We start from the raw sequence: 19,088 nt of genomic DNA, 5'->3' as shown, positions 1-19,088 counted from the left end.
TGCCTTGATATTAGGAAATACTTTTCTACAGTAAGAGTTGTTCAATGATGGAATTGACTACCTAGAGAGATGGTGAGTTTCCCCTCACTGGCAGTCTCTAAGCAGCAACTAGATAAACACTTGCCTTTAGGCTGATCCTAGAGTGTTGGACTAGATGGCCTGTATGACCCCTTTCAACTCTATTATTCTCTCATGTGAAGTCTTCCTCTTCTCCTATTGCCTTTGTCTTTTCCTGGCATTATTGTCTTTTCCGGTGAGTCTTGTCTTTTTATGATGCGACTGAAGTATTATAGCCTCAATTTAGCCATTTTAGCTTCCAGGGATAATTCAGGCTTGATTTGATCTAGACTCTAACTAGCGCTACGTAACACTAGTGTTCAGAGTTTGCATATAATCATCTGTAAGAAGCTGCCTTATACCAAATAAACCATTGGTTCATCTAGATCAATACTGTTTATTCTGACCAGAAACAGGTATTCATGATTTCAGGCAGAAAATCTTCCCCAAATCCTGAAGTCTTTGTGGCTGGAGATGCCCAGCACTACAGTAGGGACTCTAACATGCAATGCAAGTGTTTTGCTGTTGAGACGCAGTCCCAAATTTACAAGGAAACAGACACAAAAATGACCAATAATTGTCATCTTCATGGTTCTTACAAATCAACCCGCCCTCCCAAGAATATAAAATAAAGCCATACCTCAGATAGAAGGGTGACATAGGCCTTTCATCCTCTTGAGAGCTGAAAATAATTGAGAACATTTCTGATTAGTATGCAAGTTTTTGTATGCTAATTCGTACCACATCATTGAGTTTAGAATTAAAGATTATACTATTGGGGTGAAATAAGGTTGAGCTGTTAACCTCATAGAGTGGGGAAAGATGCTGAATTACAGAGTCCCTGAGAAAGTGTAGAGTAGTTTCCTTTCAGAGAAGAGGACAGCAAGTCTTTAAAGATGTGAAGATATGGATTGTGTGCATTATGACCGAAGAAGAATACAAAAAAGAAGCAAAGGGGAGTGTGTGTGTGTCTTTAATACTGATTTTACAAACAAAACGTACAGTCCACTTGTACAAAATGGCATCGAGGCAAGATAGGGAGGCAATGTAACTTGATTCCGAGGATGACATGTGTACCAATTTACCAACTAGAAATCACTACTTGATTGGTTGTATGAAGCCCTTGATAAGAGGTCTCTCTTATCAGCTGAGCATTAGGAAGGAGCTTGCCGCGCAGAAACAAAACAAAGTACATTGGTGATGAGAGCATCCCCCAATCAAGCAAGCACAATAACAGTTGTGGTGTTATCACATGGAACATCCACAAGTGTAATCACAGAATAAACCAACAGTGCAAAACATGCAGATAGGTGGTCTTCCTATTATTCATCTGATGACTGCAATTAGGGATCAACAACAGTGCAAGTCAAGGGATATGAGACATCCCTCCCTCTCCCATTGCCCTCTTGCTGGTTCCAGCAGTCAAGGAAAGAGAGGGAGAAATAACTGCATTAATGACAGGGAAGGAGACCATTTCTACAAGGAGTACTCCCTTGCAACTGGTGGTTTCTTATTTCTAACAATCAGAAGGGGGAGGGGGTGAGCCCCAAATCCCCAATAATAGGAGTTCAAAACCACCCTGTATCTCTGTAAACCTAAAGCCTTCATCACACGGCCATTCATCATGCAATGGTCTATTCATCAACAACCACTAATGAGAAGATAACATACAGCGCACAATGAGATTGCCTTGACGTAAGCAACGTGGCGGGAACAGACGGACAGAATCTACAATGAGTAAGACAGGCCCCATCAGGAGTAGAAATGCTCTTTCACAAGCTGTGCATAACCTTAACCGCTGGACTCTTCTGCCTGTGTTATTATTATTGGTGTTGGGCCATACTGTTCTTTTCCCCTTTCCTCCAAAAAAGGGGGAGAAAATTTGCACTGCTAGAAAGCACAACAGAAGAGAATTCTGGGATACCGCCATGGGACTACAACAAATGGGAGAGTTCTCATGGGAACGCAATGTGTCTTGTACTCCTGTCATGTAAATGACGAGTACATGGACATGAACAAGAGGCAGGCAGGTTTTCTGAATGAAAAACCTATAGACAAAGACGTGACTTCACTTGGTACTGTGGGCTGTTGGCAGGGTCAAACTAGAAAAGAGATCGATACAGAGATCTCCTTGGCAGGTTCTGAAAGGAAATGGCAGCCATGGAACACCTTGATTCAGCCTGGGACAGTGATGCAGAGAAACAGAGGATTCAACACTGTCCAAATGCAGTTTCACCAACCTACCTCTTTCCTGGAATAGCAATAGCTGGGGAAGTGCGGGGAGAGAAAGGCATTTATTTCTCTCTCTTTTTTAACCTTCTATGCTAAAACTATTGGGAACGGTTGGTTTCAAGCTGTAAAATCAGCCCAGTCTCTGGCTGCACCATGCCCTTGTTCCATATCTTTTTCAATGCTATTTACCTTCATGTCTAATTTGGCTACCATGGAAGTAGTCAACCCAGGTCTGCACTCTGCCTTCAGTGACTTTTGTGGACTCGCATGGGCAAATGGTCTTACATGAAAACTTTCCCTCACCTGTGGGAATCAAAGGTAGCAAAGCTACTGCCTTCTCCCTTACCTCTCATGGAAGATTTTTTGAAAAAAATTAGGTAACGTAAGCTAAATCTTGTCAGATCTCAGAAGCTAAACAGGGTCGGCCCTACCTAGTACTTGGATGGAAGACCTCAAAGGAATACCAGAGTCATGATACGGAGGCAGGCAATGGCAAACCACCTCTGTTTGTCTCTTGCCTTGCAAACCCCACCAGGGGTCGCCATAAGTCAGCTATGATGGCACTTTCCACCGCCGCCAATATAAGCTCCTACTGATTTATTTACTTCATTTATAGTCTACCTTTCTTGTCGACATTCAAAGCATACTACAGTATTAGAAGATAATGCACTAGAAACAATAAATATAACTAACAGTGCAGTAAAAACAAGGTTATGTATACTACAAACAGCGCAAACATGAAAAAAAATCTACATTATCAATTTTTCAACAATGCAAAAACCCCCAACAACAGCAGAATAAATATCCAAGGGCTGGCAACTGGAAGAAGAAATGCTGGACATAACGGTAGTCAGTCCCCTGGGCAAGCACCAGTTGTTTCCAACTCTGGGGTGACGTCGCATCACAACGTTTTCACGGCAGACTTTTTACGGGGTGGTTTGCCCTTGCCTTCCCCAGTCATCCACACTTCCCCCTCAGCAAGCAGGGTACTCATTTTACCGACCTCGGAAGGATGGAAGGCTGAGTCAACCTTGAGCTGGGTACCTGAACCCAGCTTCCGCCAGGATTGAACTTAGGTCATGAGCAGAGCTTAGGACTGCAGCTTTACCATTCTGCACCATGGGACATATACAAGTCTTTAAAAAGGATCTTTAAAAAGTAGCACCCACTGCATGGAGTTCATAAGGGCTTTTTGTCAATATACACCAAATGGTTGAGGGTCACACCCAGTTCCCAGGGTACTAACTGCACACCGTGTCATAGTTCTGTTTTTTTACTATCATTTGGCATTCCAATTGCCAAGGGAAAAAGCAACAGGGCATTTGATTTGGCCTAGAAACACTTATCTAAGGGCAGGCCTCTTTAGAATGGTTATCAGTTCACCTTACCTCAAAAAAATGAACCACCCAGGCTCCTTTGCAGAGTTCCCTAACATTAATGCAAATCTTTGCAAACTGGAGCCATGTTTCTTCTGTCCCCAGAACAGGGGAGGGAAATGACGTTCTTCTCCCTGAATATTTGGTTACTGAGAATAAAATCAAATAGTTTTTCATCTCTGAACTATTGTTATGGCATTCTGCTAAAAGATCAAAATGCACACCAGACAGAAACACAGCACATTACAGGCATATTGGGTTAGCAGAGAGCTTGTTTGTTTTGGCTGAATTCTGTTGCCAACTTTGTTATGTTGGGTCTTGTTTTCTTCTTATCGTTCTGCTACAGCTTGGCAGGTCAACCTTTTTTTGTAAACAGAGTTCAGCGACTCGGCTCCGGCGGAAAAGACTCAGGGACCATTTTCTGAATTAATTCAGGACATTAGAGGGATTTTAGCCTAAGCACGGATTTACCTGCTAAACTGATTGCCAGGAGGTGAAAGTGCAGATTCCTTTGATAATTATGTTCTGTATCAAGGAGGATCCCAACACGGAGTATGACTTGACCTACCAAGTGCTTTCTAATAGTGGGTTGGGTTAGATAAATTGCTAAGTTTTAGCTTTGTTCTACGTGAACAAGCTCTAGAGAAGCCTGGAGCCTGCTTGCATCCTTCCACCATCCCTTTTGTGCTGCAGTCTTTCTGTAGCTTGTGCTTGCCTGGAAACCAGCATTCCCAGCCAAGGCCCAAGTGTGGCTTAGGGTCAGTACAAACCACTATTTGCTGACTGGTTTGTTGCACACTCAGAAACACCTAACTACATTGTGGCATGCAAGGGGAGGAGGGAACTCCTGTGCATAACCTAAGCTCATCCTTGTTTGGTATTTTATCTTCTAAACTAGACTACAATAATGTACTCGGCTTGGGGCTGCCCTTGAAGATGATCCAGAAGCTTCATTAGATCTGCTATAGCTTGAGTTCTAGTCCTTCTCAGCTATCCTGTCCTTTGTAACTAACTCCCAGAGGAGGTGAGGAAGATTCCCGCTTTGGTCCAGTTATGAAGATACTATAAAGCCTTCCTGTTCATGGAGGATTCGGAGGGCAATTGAACAAAATTTGGGCAGCTAAGCCCATGCAGCAGAGACATCTTACGGCACTTTTGTATATTTAAATTTTGTGTACAGATGTTTTAATAGGTTCATGCAGTCCAGTTCACCCCTGCCTTCATAAACTGCCTTGGAAATCTAGGAAGGGGTCAGTTAAATGCTATTAAACAAAAAATAATTGACCATGATGTGCTCAGCAACTGGGCTGCCACTAAGCGCTGCTTTCTTCTTCAATCCATCTGTCACAGTCAACTTATGGCAACCCCATAGCAAGAGCCAGTCAGAGGTGGTCTGTCTTTGCCTGCCTCTGCATAACGACCCTGGCCCTCCATCCAAGTACTGACCAGGGCTGCTTAGCTTCTGAGATCTGACAAGATCAGGCTAGCCTGGGCTATCCAGGTCAGGGTTCTGTCATCTTACTGGCAAACAAGTGTAGCGACAAAGTGGTGTTTGTGGTTACGAAATATGTTGGCTGACTAATTCACAGGACACAGCTCATCCTTGTTTGGTATTTTATCTTCTAAACTAGACTACGATAATGTACTCGGCTTGGGGCTGCCCTTGAAGATGATCCAGAAGCCTCGTTAGATCTGCTACAGCTTGAGGTTTGAGGGTTTGATTCTCCACTTGTAGCTGCTGGAATGGCCTTGGGTAAGCCATAGCTATCGCAGGAGTTGTCTTTGAAAGGGCAGCTGCTGTGAGAGCCCTCTCAGCCCCACCCACCTAACAGGGTGTCCGTTGTGTGGTGGGGAGAAGATATAGGAGACTGTAAGCTGCTCTGAGTCTCTGATTCAGAGAGAAGGGTGGGGTATAAATCTGCAGTCTTCTAAAAAAAACAAAGAAACCACTGACCCCTCTTTCTTCTCTGAGACACCCTCCAGGAACATGGGTTGCTGCCCAGCACTCTACAACCCCTAAAAAGATCTGTGTCAGATCTCTCCTGGCTTGGCTTACCTAGGACTAAAGAAACTGATTTTGGACTAAGAAGTCAACCCACACTCTTGGATGGAAGCTGTGTGCTAGGAAGCATCACACTTTTCTCTATCCCAGAGCATCTCAGATGACATGATCACCTATCTTGGCTGGTCCTGAGTCACAAAACAATGACATGAAGCCTTGTAAAATCAGAGCCACGCTTTCCAATAACTCAAGTAGACTCCAGTATTATCAAAAAGAAGTTTCTAAAGCATGCTAATTCAGATAAATACTGTGCCTCGTAAAGACCTTCAACCACCCTCCTCTTCTATAACAATGCTATGCTTTTCAATAACATGTTTACCTGCATAACACCACTCAGCTTTTGTTGGTTTATTTGTCTAAAGATTAAAATTAAGAAGTAAATCCAACAGAAGACTGGGATGAGACACATCTGCTTATTATTTGCAGCCAGGCAAGCCACCTTGGACGGGTAAGACAGAAAATGGGTCGGGAAGAGGTGGAGGGAATTACTAAAGCAGAACTGAAGCCAAAGCTGCGCCCTTCCTTTGCATACAACAGTTGCGTGTTGTACAGACCGAACACATGTTAAGTTGCATACCAGCCTCAGAAGTGTTAGGTTACCAAGCAACTGCGATTCTTCTCTGCAGGACTGTTCTCTGAAAAGTCTGGTGAAGTGTCAAAGCAGCATGCTTGCAACATTTTGGAACAAAACCCTGGAATTATTGTTCTCACCTACGAAATTTAAACAACTCAATGGCAATGTTTCCTCTAAACTGTGGAGTCTTGTGAACAAATATTCTACTTTGTGAGCTACTGGAATTAAAGTTGTGAGCAACTGCATAAATTAGGTTGCTCTAGGGGCATTTTTCCTGAGCTGAGATAAAAATGTGTGAGCTGGAGGCTGAAAAATTGTGAGCTAGTTCACACTAACTCAGAGGGAACGTTGCTCAACAGTCTCCTTTTGAAGCTTGTATATTCCAGCCCTGAGTACAAGGGACTTGCTTTCATTTTGCAAACATTTCAACCAATGTTCCCTCTAAGCTGCAGAGTTCTGCAAGCAAAAATTCTACTTTGTGAACGACTATTATTAAAGTTGTGAGCTACTGGCATTAATGTTGTGAGCTACTGCATAAATTATTGTGCTCTGGGGCCATCCTTCCTGAGCTAAGACAAAAAAATGTGTGAACTGGAAGCTAAAAATCTGTGAGCTAGCTCAAGCTAACTCAGCTTAGAGGGAACACTGATTCCAACTACATCATCATCATCGTTGCCATTAAGTCACAGCTGACTTATGGCAACCCTATGGGGTTGTCAAGGCAAGAGATGTTCAGAGGGGGTTTGCCACAGCCTGCCTCCATGTAGCAACCCTGGGCTTCCTCAGAGCTCTCCCATCCCAATACACTCCAGGGCTGAGCCTGCCAAGCTTCTGAGACTGGATGAGATCAAGCTAGCCTGTTCATTTTAGGGAACAACAAATGCAATCACAAAACGTACCAACCTACAACTCTTTTTAAAGCTAGATTCTCAGTCATTTGTGGCAACCTTACAATGTACAAAAGTATTTCCTTAGCTAGTCCCCTGGAGAAAATGGCTACTTTGGAGGGTAGACGCTATGGCATTACACCCCCACCAAGGTCCCTCCCCTCCCTATACCCTGCCCTCCTCAGGACCTATCTCCAAATCTCTAGGAGTTTCCAAACCCAGAGTTAGCAGCCCTACTAGATAACCAAGTGATTGGCTGTTTTCAAGCCTGCATTAAGCAAAACACAAACACATGCAGAACTTAGCTCACAGGTGAAGAAGGTAGAAGGAAGTTTCATTCATGCAGCCAACTGAACACTTCAACACATGAAATTACCTTATCTGTCAGGCTATCTGTCCAACAAGGTCAGTATTGCCTAGTCTGACAGTCAGTGCTCAAGGGTTTCAGGCAGAGGTCTTTCACATCACCTCCTACCTGGTTATTTTAACTGGAGATGCTGAGTACTGAACCTGGGACCTTCTGCATGCAAAGTAGAGGCTGTTCTACTGAGCCAAAACCCTAGGTTGAAAATGCTGAGCCAAACCCCCTCCCCCAGGTTGAAAATAATTGGCCACATGGGCTCGCCAGCCACTACTTCAAATACCCTAGTTATCCAAAATATTTGCACATTACTGTTCACAATCGCAGGCCAATGCTACCCCTATTGTTTATTTTAAACGGTACATGCCCAATTATACAAAGTTAGGGTTGCCAATCCTCAGGTGGGGGCAGGGGATTCCCCAGTTTATAGGCCCTCCCCCTGCTTCAGGGTTCTCAGAAAGCAAGGGGGGGAGGAGAATGCTGAGCACTCCATTATACCCTATGGAGACTGGTTCCCCTAGGGTATAATGGAGAATTGATCAGAGAGTATGTGGGGCTCTGGAGGTGCTGTCCTTCTAGGCAGAGGCACCAAAATTTCAGCACAGCATACGGTGCCTCTCCTCAAAACACCCCCCAAGTTTCAAAAAGATTGGACCGGGGGGCCCAATTCTATGCGCTTAAAAAGAAGGTGCCCCTATCCATTATTATTTCCAAATGGAAGGCATTTAAAAGGCGTGCAGCCCCTTTAAATGTAATGGCTGGAACTCCCTTTGAAGTACAGTCGTGTTTGCCATAGCCTTGCTCCTGGCTCCACCCCCTGAAGTCTCCAGATATTTCCTCAGTCGAATCTGGCAACCCTATAAGAAAGTTCTGATTATATTCACAGTTGGAGCTTTAATCTTGCAATCAGGCAGTGGCAATCTTGCTGAAGCCAATGAGATTCAATCAGCTGGGGTGCAGGATTGCAGCATAGGGGATTTCCTAAGCAGTTTGAGCAAATACAGGTGCACTGCACTTGAGCTACCCATGAAACAGGAAAGATTTATCTTTAGAAGTTTTGGCCTAAAACACAACAGGAACCAGCAAATGGATACAGCATCCCAAAACTGGGCAAGAAGGGAGAGAAGCCATCAGAAAGTTCCTGTCACTTATAGCTGCTCACTATAGGGCAGGTAGTACTTTAAGGCTGTGATCACACATGCTAAATAATGCAGTTTCAATCCACCTTCAATGCACTTTCCAACTGGATTTTACCATGTGGACTGAAACGGCATTGTTTAGCTTGTGTGATCACAGATTCCAAAACCACTTTCTTGCATGTAGCCCTGTTTTAAAATAATTTTAACATTTGTAAGCATTTCATGACTAGCCTGCATTTAGGGATAATTCACACGCACAAGCTTTAGGTCATGTCTAGGTAGTAGCTGTGCAGTGTAGTTTATATCATTAATGCTCTGCCACAAAGCATTTTGAGGGGTGCCTCAATGGAAGTCCAAAGTAAAAGTATTATCTCAACAGGCTGATCTAGAAAGTATGCATATGAACAGCCCGTCGATGATCCAAGTTAAAAACAAGTTATTATAGCAGAACGAGAATAGCAACTCCCTTTGCACCCTACCCAGCCCATAAGACTCACGCAGAGAAGGCAATTAAAATGCTGATGGGAGATTACATATCAGCTAGTGCCTTCAATGGCTGGCACACAGGTCAGAAATCATTAGTGGCACTCGTGGCTCCATTACCAAGACCATTAACTGCACAAAATGAGCCTGAAGCCTTTTAGATTATCTCTTCCGAACTTAATTATTTATGGGAGGGGGCCATAAAGTGGCTACTTGATCACGTACACAGTTTAAAAGATGAGAGTTTGGTTTCGGGCCCTTCGCTCCAGAAGTGTACTATTAGACACTATTGTATGTTTCAATTCAAAGTCACTGCAGTAAGGACATAAAAAAAGGCCCTCTTGGATCAGACCAGTGGTCCATCTAGTTCAAGCATCCTATCTCACACAGTGGCCAACCAGCAACAGGGCAGAGAGGCCCAGGCCTTCCCCTGATGTTGCCTCCTGGTTCTGAGATTCAGAGGTTGACTGTCTCTGAACATGGAGACTCCATTTACTCATTATAGTGAGTAGCCACTGATAGACATATCGTCCATTAATCTATCCAATCCCCTTGAAAAGCCCTCTATACCTGTGGCCATCACCATATCCTCTGGCAGCAAATTCCACATTTTAATCACCCTCTGTATAAAGAAGTATTTCCTTTTGTCAATCCTTGGAAGGATGGAAGGCTGAGTCAATCTTGAGTCGGCTACCTGAACCCAACTTCCGCTGGGATTGAACTTAGGTCATGAGCAGAGAGCTTCGACTGCAGTACTGCAGCTTTACCACTCTGCGCCACAGGGCTCTTTTTCACCGGCTATACCACAGTAAATGCATTAGTGCCTACTAGAGGTCTGATGTAAGACAAACATGTTTGCTAACATGCTGAAAGGTAAATGTGTGTCACCAACACAATCTATGCAGACTATCTGGTAATCTTTTCTTGCATGCTTCATATTGTTCCCTGGGCCTTAAAAATGGAACCATCTCCATGAAGCAAGCCATTTGTCTCCCAAATCCCTGTTCAAAACATGTATCTTTAGAAAACATCTCTTGTGAAAGTTCTGTAACGTTATCAGAACTTATGACTTTGAAGCTAAGCCCACATAATACTCTGTCATTAAAAAATGCTTTCCTTTCAAATACCTGTCCCTGTTCATGTATGGTTTTCTTATCGTTAAACCCCATTACCACATGAAACATCTCATTCAGAGTCTTGCACAAGCTGACACTTCACAAATGTCAAACATTTGCTGGAGTCATTAAAACGCCAAATGCTTTTTAGCATTCCTTCTTGGCTTTCCAGTTTGGTGTAGTGGTTAAGTGTGCGGACTCTTATCTGGGAGAACCGGGTTTGATTCCCCACTCCTCCACCTGCTGGAATGGCCTTGGGTCAACCTGTGCTTTCATAGGAGTTGTCCTTGAAAGGGCAGCTGCTGTAAGAGCTCTCTTAGCCTCACCTACCTCACAGGGTGTCTGTTGCGGGGAAGGGAAAGGAGATTGTGACCGCTCTGAGACTCAGAGTATAGGGCGGGATAAAAATCCAATATCATCATCTTCTTCCCAAATCAGAATCTAATAGTACACAAGGTAGTAGAAAGTGCCAACTTATGGCAACCCTGTGGGGTTTTCAAGGCCAAGAAATGAACAGAGGTTGTTGCCACTTGCACAGAGGTTGTTGCCTTTGCACAGCTACCCCAGATGTCCATGCTGGTCTCTCATCCAAATACAGGTGAGGGCTGACCCTTCATCGCTTCTGAGATCTGACAAGGCTGGGCTAGCCTGGGCCATCCAGGTCAGGGCCATCATACATAGGGTAGTAGAAAGTGCCATAACAACACAGCTGACCTATGGCGACCCTATCGGGTTTTCAAGGTCAAGAGATAAACAGAGTCGATTGCCATCTCCTGCTTCTGCATAGCAACCCTGGACTTCCATCCAAGTAACTAACCAGGGCTGACCCAAGCTTAGCTTCTGAGACCTGAACAGCCTTTTCTAGACTGGGTCATCCAAAATAGGGCAATCGTAGGTATTCAAGGACTATACTGTTGTTGAAATGTTTCACCTAGTGCCACCGGACAAGCTTTTCCTTGAATGCTGCTGGAACTTTTAAAAACCACAGAAGCCTCTCCTTCCCCTTCCCCTCCTTACAACAGACACCTTGAGAAGCAGGTGGGAGTTGAGGGAGCTCTTTTGAGAACTGCTCTTGAGAGAACAGCTCCGAGAGAACTTGTGACCAGTGTTCCCTCTAAGCTGAGTTAGCGTGAACTAGCTCACAGATTTTTAACCTCCGGCTCACACATTTTCGTCTTAGCTCAGGAAGGATGACGCCAGAGCACACTAATTTATTCAGTAGCTCACAACTTTAATGCCAGTAGCTCACAAAGTAGAATTTTTGTTCACAAGACTCTGCAGTTTAGAGGGAACATTGCTCGTGACTGACCCATGGTCACACCAGCAGCTGCATGTGAAGGAGTGGGGAATCAGACCCAGTTCTCCCAGATAAGAATCCGCTGCTCTTAACCACTACACCAAACTGAGGGGTCTGGGGGAGAAAGCCAGGGGCCAGCCCTAGACTGTCTGGCACCCTAGGCAAGGCTAACTTCTTGCGCCTCCCCCCCCTGCACTGATAACATCACCGTCCGGCACCCCCAGAAGGCCAACGCCCTTGGCAATCGCCTAGTTTGGCCAGTGGCAGGGCAGGCCCTGGACATATTGGGGGAAAGCTCAGCCTCACTGCTACTCCCAGCACCTTTGAGGCCTGCCTCAGTCCTTTCAGCAGAGAACCGTCCCCACGTGCAGAGCAAGGAAGCTGTGCTGTTATTTCCAGAGACCACACTATAAACCCAGGAGGCAGCTGTTTCTTGATTGGGGAGGGTCCAAATACATTACAAAAACAGCACATGCAAAGCTTTAAACAGCAGCATTAATATCTTTCAGGCAAGCCATTTCATCACTTCCTGCACTTTCCACACAGCCTTCAAGGGCAATCAGACGTACTTTTACCAGTTTGACTGTTTATATGTTGTTTAACAACTGGCCTCGATGTTTAATGACAATAATAGCTTTTTGCCCTTTCAGAGCAGATACGGTAGTCCTTTTGGCATCATAAAAGAAGCTGCTTATGTTTACAGGCCCCAGGATTTGGCCTGAGTCCAGGCATGTGTTTCTGAGTGGATGACTAACAGCATGCTCGGTCGAGGCTGGGAAAAGCAAGAATGTGCATTTCCTAACAGGTAGGGCACAGGGATCGCTGCGTACAAGGAGCTTTTCATCTGACAGCCTATGGGAACTTCATGTGTTTCTTGGAAATGGGAGTGTGCCCTGTTTGGCTCACACATGCAGGAGAATCAGGTGGCAGAATGGCCTTCCACTGCTTCTGACAGCCTATCCAAGCTGGAAATATTCCTTTGCATCTAAGCACTCCATTCTAAGCAGAAAGTGTCTATGTTGTCTGCTGGAATGGCTAGCTTTCTATTTGCAGGGAATTTAAATAGATCTTCCTTCCTGTCAAAACAGGGACCTCCATGATCCTGCACTGCAGTCTGAAGTGGTGTAGTCCAGATCCCCACCCTCATCCTGACTTTGACTCCCTACCAGTATGAACCAGGCTAAGAATAAAGGTTTGGGTTAAACTTGGGAAGTACAACTTAATTTTGAAGGTGGATGCTCATGTGACTGAATGTTTCTCCTTACTTCTTGTACACACACACACACAAATTGCCCGGGAGAAAGCAACCCAGCTGCAGAAATAACCCATTTATTTAAATAAGCAACTCTTTGAAACAAAACTGCAAAACCCTTCTTCTCCCGCTCTAGGATCCTAGGCTAACCTGCAAGTCAGACATAAAACAAGGGGTGTCACCAAGACAGCTGTGTAGAAGAACACGGTTTGTCTAGTAAGCACACTTCCAGCCAAGAGAACTTGTGAACCAGCCCACTCCATTGGCCAGCAGCTGCTCTGCTCAGAATCCCTGAGAGATGAAATGGAAGAAGATGTTTCCCATGAACCAAAATGTTTTAATTAAAAATTGGAACAGCAACGAACAGCTGAAGGCAGTACTCTCTTGACTACAGATACGCAGCCTGTCAAACAGAATTGTTCAACCTGGCAAGAGGGTGGATTTCCCCTGTCACTCCACAGTTTACTAAAGGCAGCACTAGGAAAAGATGTCTGGGGCAATGCACTTTAATGCTCTTTGTGTCCTTAGCAAAACAAATATCCTTGCAGATTCCGAAAACAAAACAAAATAGGAAGCTATCAAAGCAGCAGTATTAATATCAAACACATTAACTCTAGGAAACAAAACATGGACTCCAAACTAATGCTGTTACCATTTAACCCTTCCTTATGAGGCAACTGCCCACTTCCATTTTTTTTTTAAAAAACTTCTCTTCAAAGCAAATCATCTACCACACAAGCACACTGTCAGTCACACACAAAATGATAAAAAAGGGATCGTCCCAAGGCAAATGGGCACACACAACTTTCTATGAGTTCCAGAGACAAGTGTGAAAAGAAGCAGCATGTTTAAAAAATCTACAGTATAATTTCAAAGGGAAACTTCTAGTGTTTAATAGGACACTGTAAGGTTATGCCGCAATAAATACTCTGGATGGCATCTTAATCCTAAACTTGTATTCTTGCAAGATGAACTCTACTGACTCAATGAAAACTGGCTTTCAAATACATGTCTAATAAAGCAAAAGACACAGCAAGTGCCCTTTTCACAGGGAAAAGGGAAGCAAACAGACCTAGCCAAAGCCTATTAACCCATTTGTCCACAAAACACATTGTGTATTAATAAACACAGATTTATTGATTCTCCCTTGTCTTCTTATTAAAATATGTCCTTGATTCAAACGACATTTAAGAGTTGGTTGGATTTATTCTGCAAAAACCTACCTAAGAGCTGTTCCTTGCTCAAGAAGTCAGTAGTTTGCTCTTAAAAGTATTTCTGCAGCCATCTGGAAAGAAACATTCTATACCAAACTAATCGAGAACACTGGAGAACCGAAACTTGTCACTTGGAAAAGATTCTTTAAAACTGCACATTAAAATCATGCGCTTAAACACACAGGTAACTAGGCGTATCATAATGAAATGACCAGTATTTTTTTTTTAAAATAAACCATGTAGCAGTAACTTAGAGCTTGCATGGTCTTTCTAAAACGTATTTCACTAAAGCTGCGATCATGCTAAATGATACACTTTCCGATTAAATTTTGCCAGCTCACACAGTAAAATCCAGTTGGAAAGTGCACTAAAAGTGGACTAAAAGTGCATTAGTGTGTCTGATCGCAGCCGAAGACCCATTTAAAACTTATTAATTCTTGCGGGACGTGACTGCAAGCCTTCAGTTCTTTCTATGGCTTGATCTCCCTTCACTGCACACAGATCCCAACACAATGAGGCAAGCCAGTAGGAAAGCCACTAGACGCGGCAAATGGACAGTTCCCTCGAAATCCCCCCCTCCCCAAGAGCTTCTTTCGCTCGCCTTGGAAAAATAAACGAAACGCGAACAACAAAAAGCTTAAGGGGAGAAAAGTTACCTCTGCAGAGGCATGATTTCACAAGCCATCCCTGAAAGAAAAACCTCTGGCCCTTGAAAACCGGCTCGCTCGAAGTTTTCCCCCCTTCTGCAAGGCACCACCAGTCTTCTGGAGCGAGCCCAGCGCGCCGCAGAGGAATCTCCAAAAGCGTCCTGCCCGCCGAGCGACAGAGGCACGCGGGGCGCCGCCGGGATCCTGCGAGGCGAGAGGTCGCTCCTGTCCTGCCTGAACAGCAGACTGCAGCCGAGAGCTCGCCGCTGCCAGCTTTCTTCGCTCGCTCCCTCCGTGGCCCTGGCCCCGCCTCTCACCCCCTGCGAGTGTTTACTGTCTGCAAAGGAGCGAGGAGGGAAGGCGCGGACATCCTCGCTCGCTCGCCTTTTTTTGTTTTGCCGAAGCCACCCTCCAGCACACTTTGACCTTTTGTTCCCGAGGAAGCAGCTGAAGCCTCCCCAGCCAATGGGAGCCGGCAGCGAGTGGCAGCTCGGCCTTCACTCCCGCGGCCTGCCTCCTCCGCCGCTGCCGTCGCCGGGTAACTTGAAACTTGCCCACAGCCAGCCCCGCCTGGCCAGCCGAGAAGATTCAAGAAGCCGCCGAGCCGCGGCGGGCGCTTTGCATGACAAAAAAGGGCTCCTTAGCAGTGGTCCCTCAAAGCTGAGTTAGCGTGAGCTAGCTCACAGATTTTTAGCCTCCAGCGCACACCTTTTTGTCTTAGCTCGGGAAGGATGACCCCAGAGCACGCTAATTGATGCAGTAGCTCACAACTTTCATGCCAGGAGCTCACAAAGTAGAGTTTTTGCTCACAAGACTCTGCAGCTTAGAGGACACATCGCTCCTTAGGCTTGCAAGAGAGAGGCTGACACGGCGGGGGCGGCGCGCGTCCGTCAGAACAGCAGGCAAGAGAGAGGGGAGTGGGGGTGGGGCTGGCCACCAAGAACCCAGAAAGAAATTCACGCCCAAATATTATGACTCGTCGTCTCAAAGGGAAACAGGGCAGCCCGATCGTCCCGGCCGGGTCATCATCCTACGTGCCTTTCTAGCATGCCGCGCTCCCTTGAGATAGCCTTGTGGATAACACGTCTGGCACGTCGCTTTCACTGCTCCAGCGGGTTGCAAGTGGAGAAAAGCCACAGTGCAGTTCTAGAGGGTTACTCCAGCCCTCCCTTTCAGGGGCTTTCAGCTGGCCTAACTCTGCTTAGGATCGCACTGCCAGCTGAAGGCAGTTTTGTGTGACCTCTTCGAGGTTAGCAGCAGTTTTCTTTTCTGGAGGAAGAGAGTTTTACAGATACCCTGGACAGCAATAAAGAAAAACACCCCACCCACCCCTCAAATCAGTGGGTTCCAGATCAAATCAAGCCTGAACTCTTCCTAGAAGCTCAAATGACTAAACTGAGGCTGTTATACTTAGGTCACTTTTTTGAGAAGACACGAGTCACTGGGAAAGGCAGCTTACATTCTGAATAAAACTTTGTTGGTCGGTGCAGTTGACTCCTACTTTGTTCTACCGCTTCAGACCAACACGGCTGCCCACTTGGATCTATCTACTGGGAAAGACAGTCCTGCCACTAGGAAAAGTTGAAGGCAGAAGGAAAAGAGGAAGACCCATGATTTGGATGGACTCAATCCAGGAAGCCACTCAGTTTGCAGGACCCAAGCAACGCTCTCAAGGATAGGGCGTTTTGGAGGTTATTAATTCAAGCTGTGAGTCAGGAGTGACTTGATGGCACTTAATACACAGGCACATTTTGTGGAGGAGATCAGGCACAATTATCTTCCTTTCAGTGCAGCCTCTCACTTGCTCTTGTTTGACTAGAAAGCCCCCTCCCCCCACACTTGAAATAAGCCTCATGAATCTCAGTGGGATTTACATTCAGCAAGCTGAATTACAGAAGGCTAAGCAGTGATTTCTTACGGATCAAAACTTCTGCAGAATTTTAAAAAGAATTTTAAAAGACTCCCCTCCCCTCCTCTGGACATGAATCAAGGCAGGATAAGAAAAGGATACAATAATAAAGATCAAAGGTCACAATTCATGGACCATGTTGTTATCTAATACAAGCTACGCTGAAGGCTCAAAGTGAAAACGTGCAGGTTTGCACGGGGCTGTCCAAATCTAGAAACTTCTGCCTCTTCTGAGGACTCTCTGACTGGAATTGAGGTCTTTTTCTGCTTTCTGGGTTAGCCTAAGGGCAACTGTGACATACATGACTAGAAAATACGTGATCAGAATCAACCCCCAAATCTTTCACAGCACAGCAGCTGTTTGCTCTTGTGAAACTGAACTAGATGTCTGGCATACCTAACTATAGGTACGCTTCAGGAATTCCTAACAATAGACTCCGTGAAGCACACGTGTGTTTACATTACAGGGAAATCCAGAAACACGAGGCATGTGGATGTAACTCAGCGACATAAAGAAAAACAACTCTTTCGACATTCCCTTACGCAACTCAGTTCAGAATGGGACAAAATTAGCTTGACAAGCCCTGCATTCATCCAGAGGTTGCTGACAACTCCTAAACACCCTTAATATATATTGCCCAGATGCAGAATTTGCTTGTAACATTATACAGATTCACTTATTAATGGATGGCTACAAAGAGCCCAGATTCAGATATCTTCATATTATCTCTTTCTGTGGCACAGCCGATCAGCTACGATGAGTAGGAATGGAAGGGAGTGTGTGTATCTGCCAGACATCATCACTGCTCCCCCAAAAATAGTTGATTGGAGCTGTCATAGTTTAATGTGTGTTCTCTTGCTTGTCTACATTTGTACTTTTAAAAGCATTCCAAGTGGCAAACAAACCCAAAACGTTATCCAGTGTGCAATGAATTGTAAAGCTGTTGACAATTATTTGCACGTGATTCTATTATTTCTTGTTTTGCAAACTCTTTCAAGTATCCTTTTTCAGGGTAGAAAAGCGGTAACAGAAATAAACTTCACTAGCTTTAAATCAATACAGCTTAAAACAACACATTTTAGAAAGTGGTTGCCTTTACTTGTGTTTAAAAGAGCAGGTGAATAGGATGGATTTCACCTGGCCCCTAAGAAATCTTCATTTACTGCACTGGATGCTGTTTTTATTGATTATTGACTGATTTGATTCATAAGAACGTAAGAGAATCCATGTTGGATCAGGCCAATGGCCCATCCAGTCCAACACTCTGTGTCACACAGTGGCCTAGAAAAACCGGTGCCATCAGAAGGTCCATCAGTGAGGCCAGGACACTAGAAGCCCTTCCAACTGTCCCCCCCCCCCCAAGCACCAGTTCAGTGATTTTTATACACCCTTACCCAAAGGAATTCAGGGTATTGTTAATTGTTCTTTCCTCCTCCATTTTATCCTCATAACCACCCTGTGAGGGAGGTTAGGCTGAGAGTGTGGGCTTGGCTCAAGGTCATACAACCAGCTTCCATGACAGAGCAGCGATTCAAACCTGGGTCTCCCAATCTGACACTCTTAACTCCTACCTACACCACACCTAAAGCGTGATTTATTGCTCTTAGGTTTGTGATTTGGTTGCCGGTTTCACTAGCATTGCATTCTATTAATTTTCTTTTTATTGCAAATCGCTTTGGGCATTCCTGGCAAGGAAAAATACAGATATAAACAAACTAGTTAAAGAAGCAAACACATGGTGACTCTGAGCAGGGAGAAAATTGAGCTGTAATAGAAAAGGCCCTCTCTCTGGCAGCCACCCACCTAACATCAGAAAGCAGAGATATTCGGAGAATATCTTACTGGACGGGCAGGGTGGTGTGGATGGTCCAGACACAATGGCAGAAGACTGTAGATCTAGTGTGGTGTATTGGCTGGGAACCCTTGCCAAGGGACACAACCACCTGGCTCCCCAGCCCTGTTGCCCTTAGCATAGGTGGGGCAGGATCTTCCTCTCTCCTTGCAGGGAAGGGACCAGGGAAATCTGGGGTAGGGGTCCTTTTCAGGTGGGCTTTCCCCTCCCAATCTGTCCCTTCCTGTAAGGGAAGATCTTGTCTCATTAACCTGTTACAGTTCTTTGAGGGGGTGACAAACATGTGGACAAAGGGGACCCGATAGATGTTGTTTACCTTGACTTCCAGAAAGCTTTTGATAAAGTTCCTCATCAAAGGCTCCTTAGTAAGCTCGAGAGTCATGGAGTAAAAGGACAAGTCCTCTTGTAGATCAAAAACTGGCTAATTAATAGGAAATAGAGAGTGAGTATAAATGGGCAATTTTCTCAGTGGAGGGTGGTAAGCAGTGGGGTATCGCAGGGCTCAGTACTGGGTCCGATGCTTTTTAACTTGTTCATTGATGATTTGGAGTTGGGAGTAAGCAGTGAAGTGGCTAAGTTTACAGATGACACTAAATTGTTCAGGGTGGTGAGAACCAGAGAGGATTGTAAG

General features: G+C 44.9%; 1 protein-coding gene across 2 annotated transcripts in view; it reads right to left on the bottom strand.

The window, feature by feature from the left end:
* The window catches only part of FAM13A (family with sequence similarity 13 member A), a 220,659-nt gene that overhangs the window by 83,078 nt on the left and 118,493 nt on the right, over window positions 1-19,088 (bottom strand). For both annotated transcript variants that reach the window (XM_060247061.1, XM_060247062.1), the window contains one exon: window positions 698-739. In XM_060247061.1, the coding sequence (XP_060103044.1) occupies window positions 698-739 (42 nt within the window). The remainder of the gene's footprint in view (window positions 1-697; window positions 740-19,088) is intronic.

Source organism: Heteronotia binoei, chromosome 9 (assembly GCF_032191835.1).
Source record: "Heteronotia binoei isolate CCM8104 ecotype False Entrance Well chromosome 9, APGP_CSIRO_Hbin_v1, whole genome shotgun sequence".
NCBI classification, from domain to species: Eukaryota; Metazoa; Chordata; class Lepidosauria; order Squamata; family Gekkonidae; genus Heteronotia; species Heteronotia binoei.
Note: the sequence above shows the minus strand (reverse complement) of the source record. Positions and strands in the feature narration are given on the sequence as shown.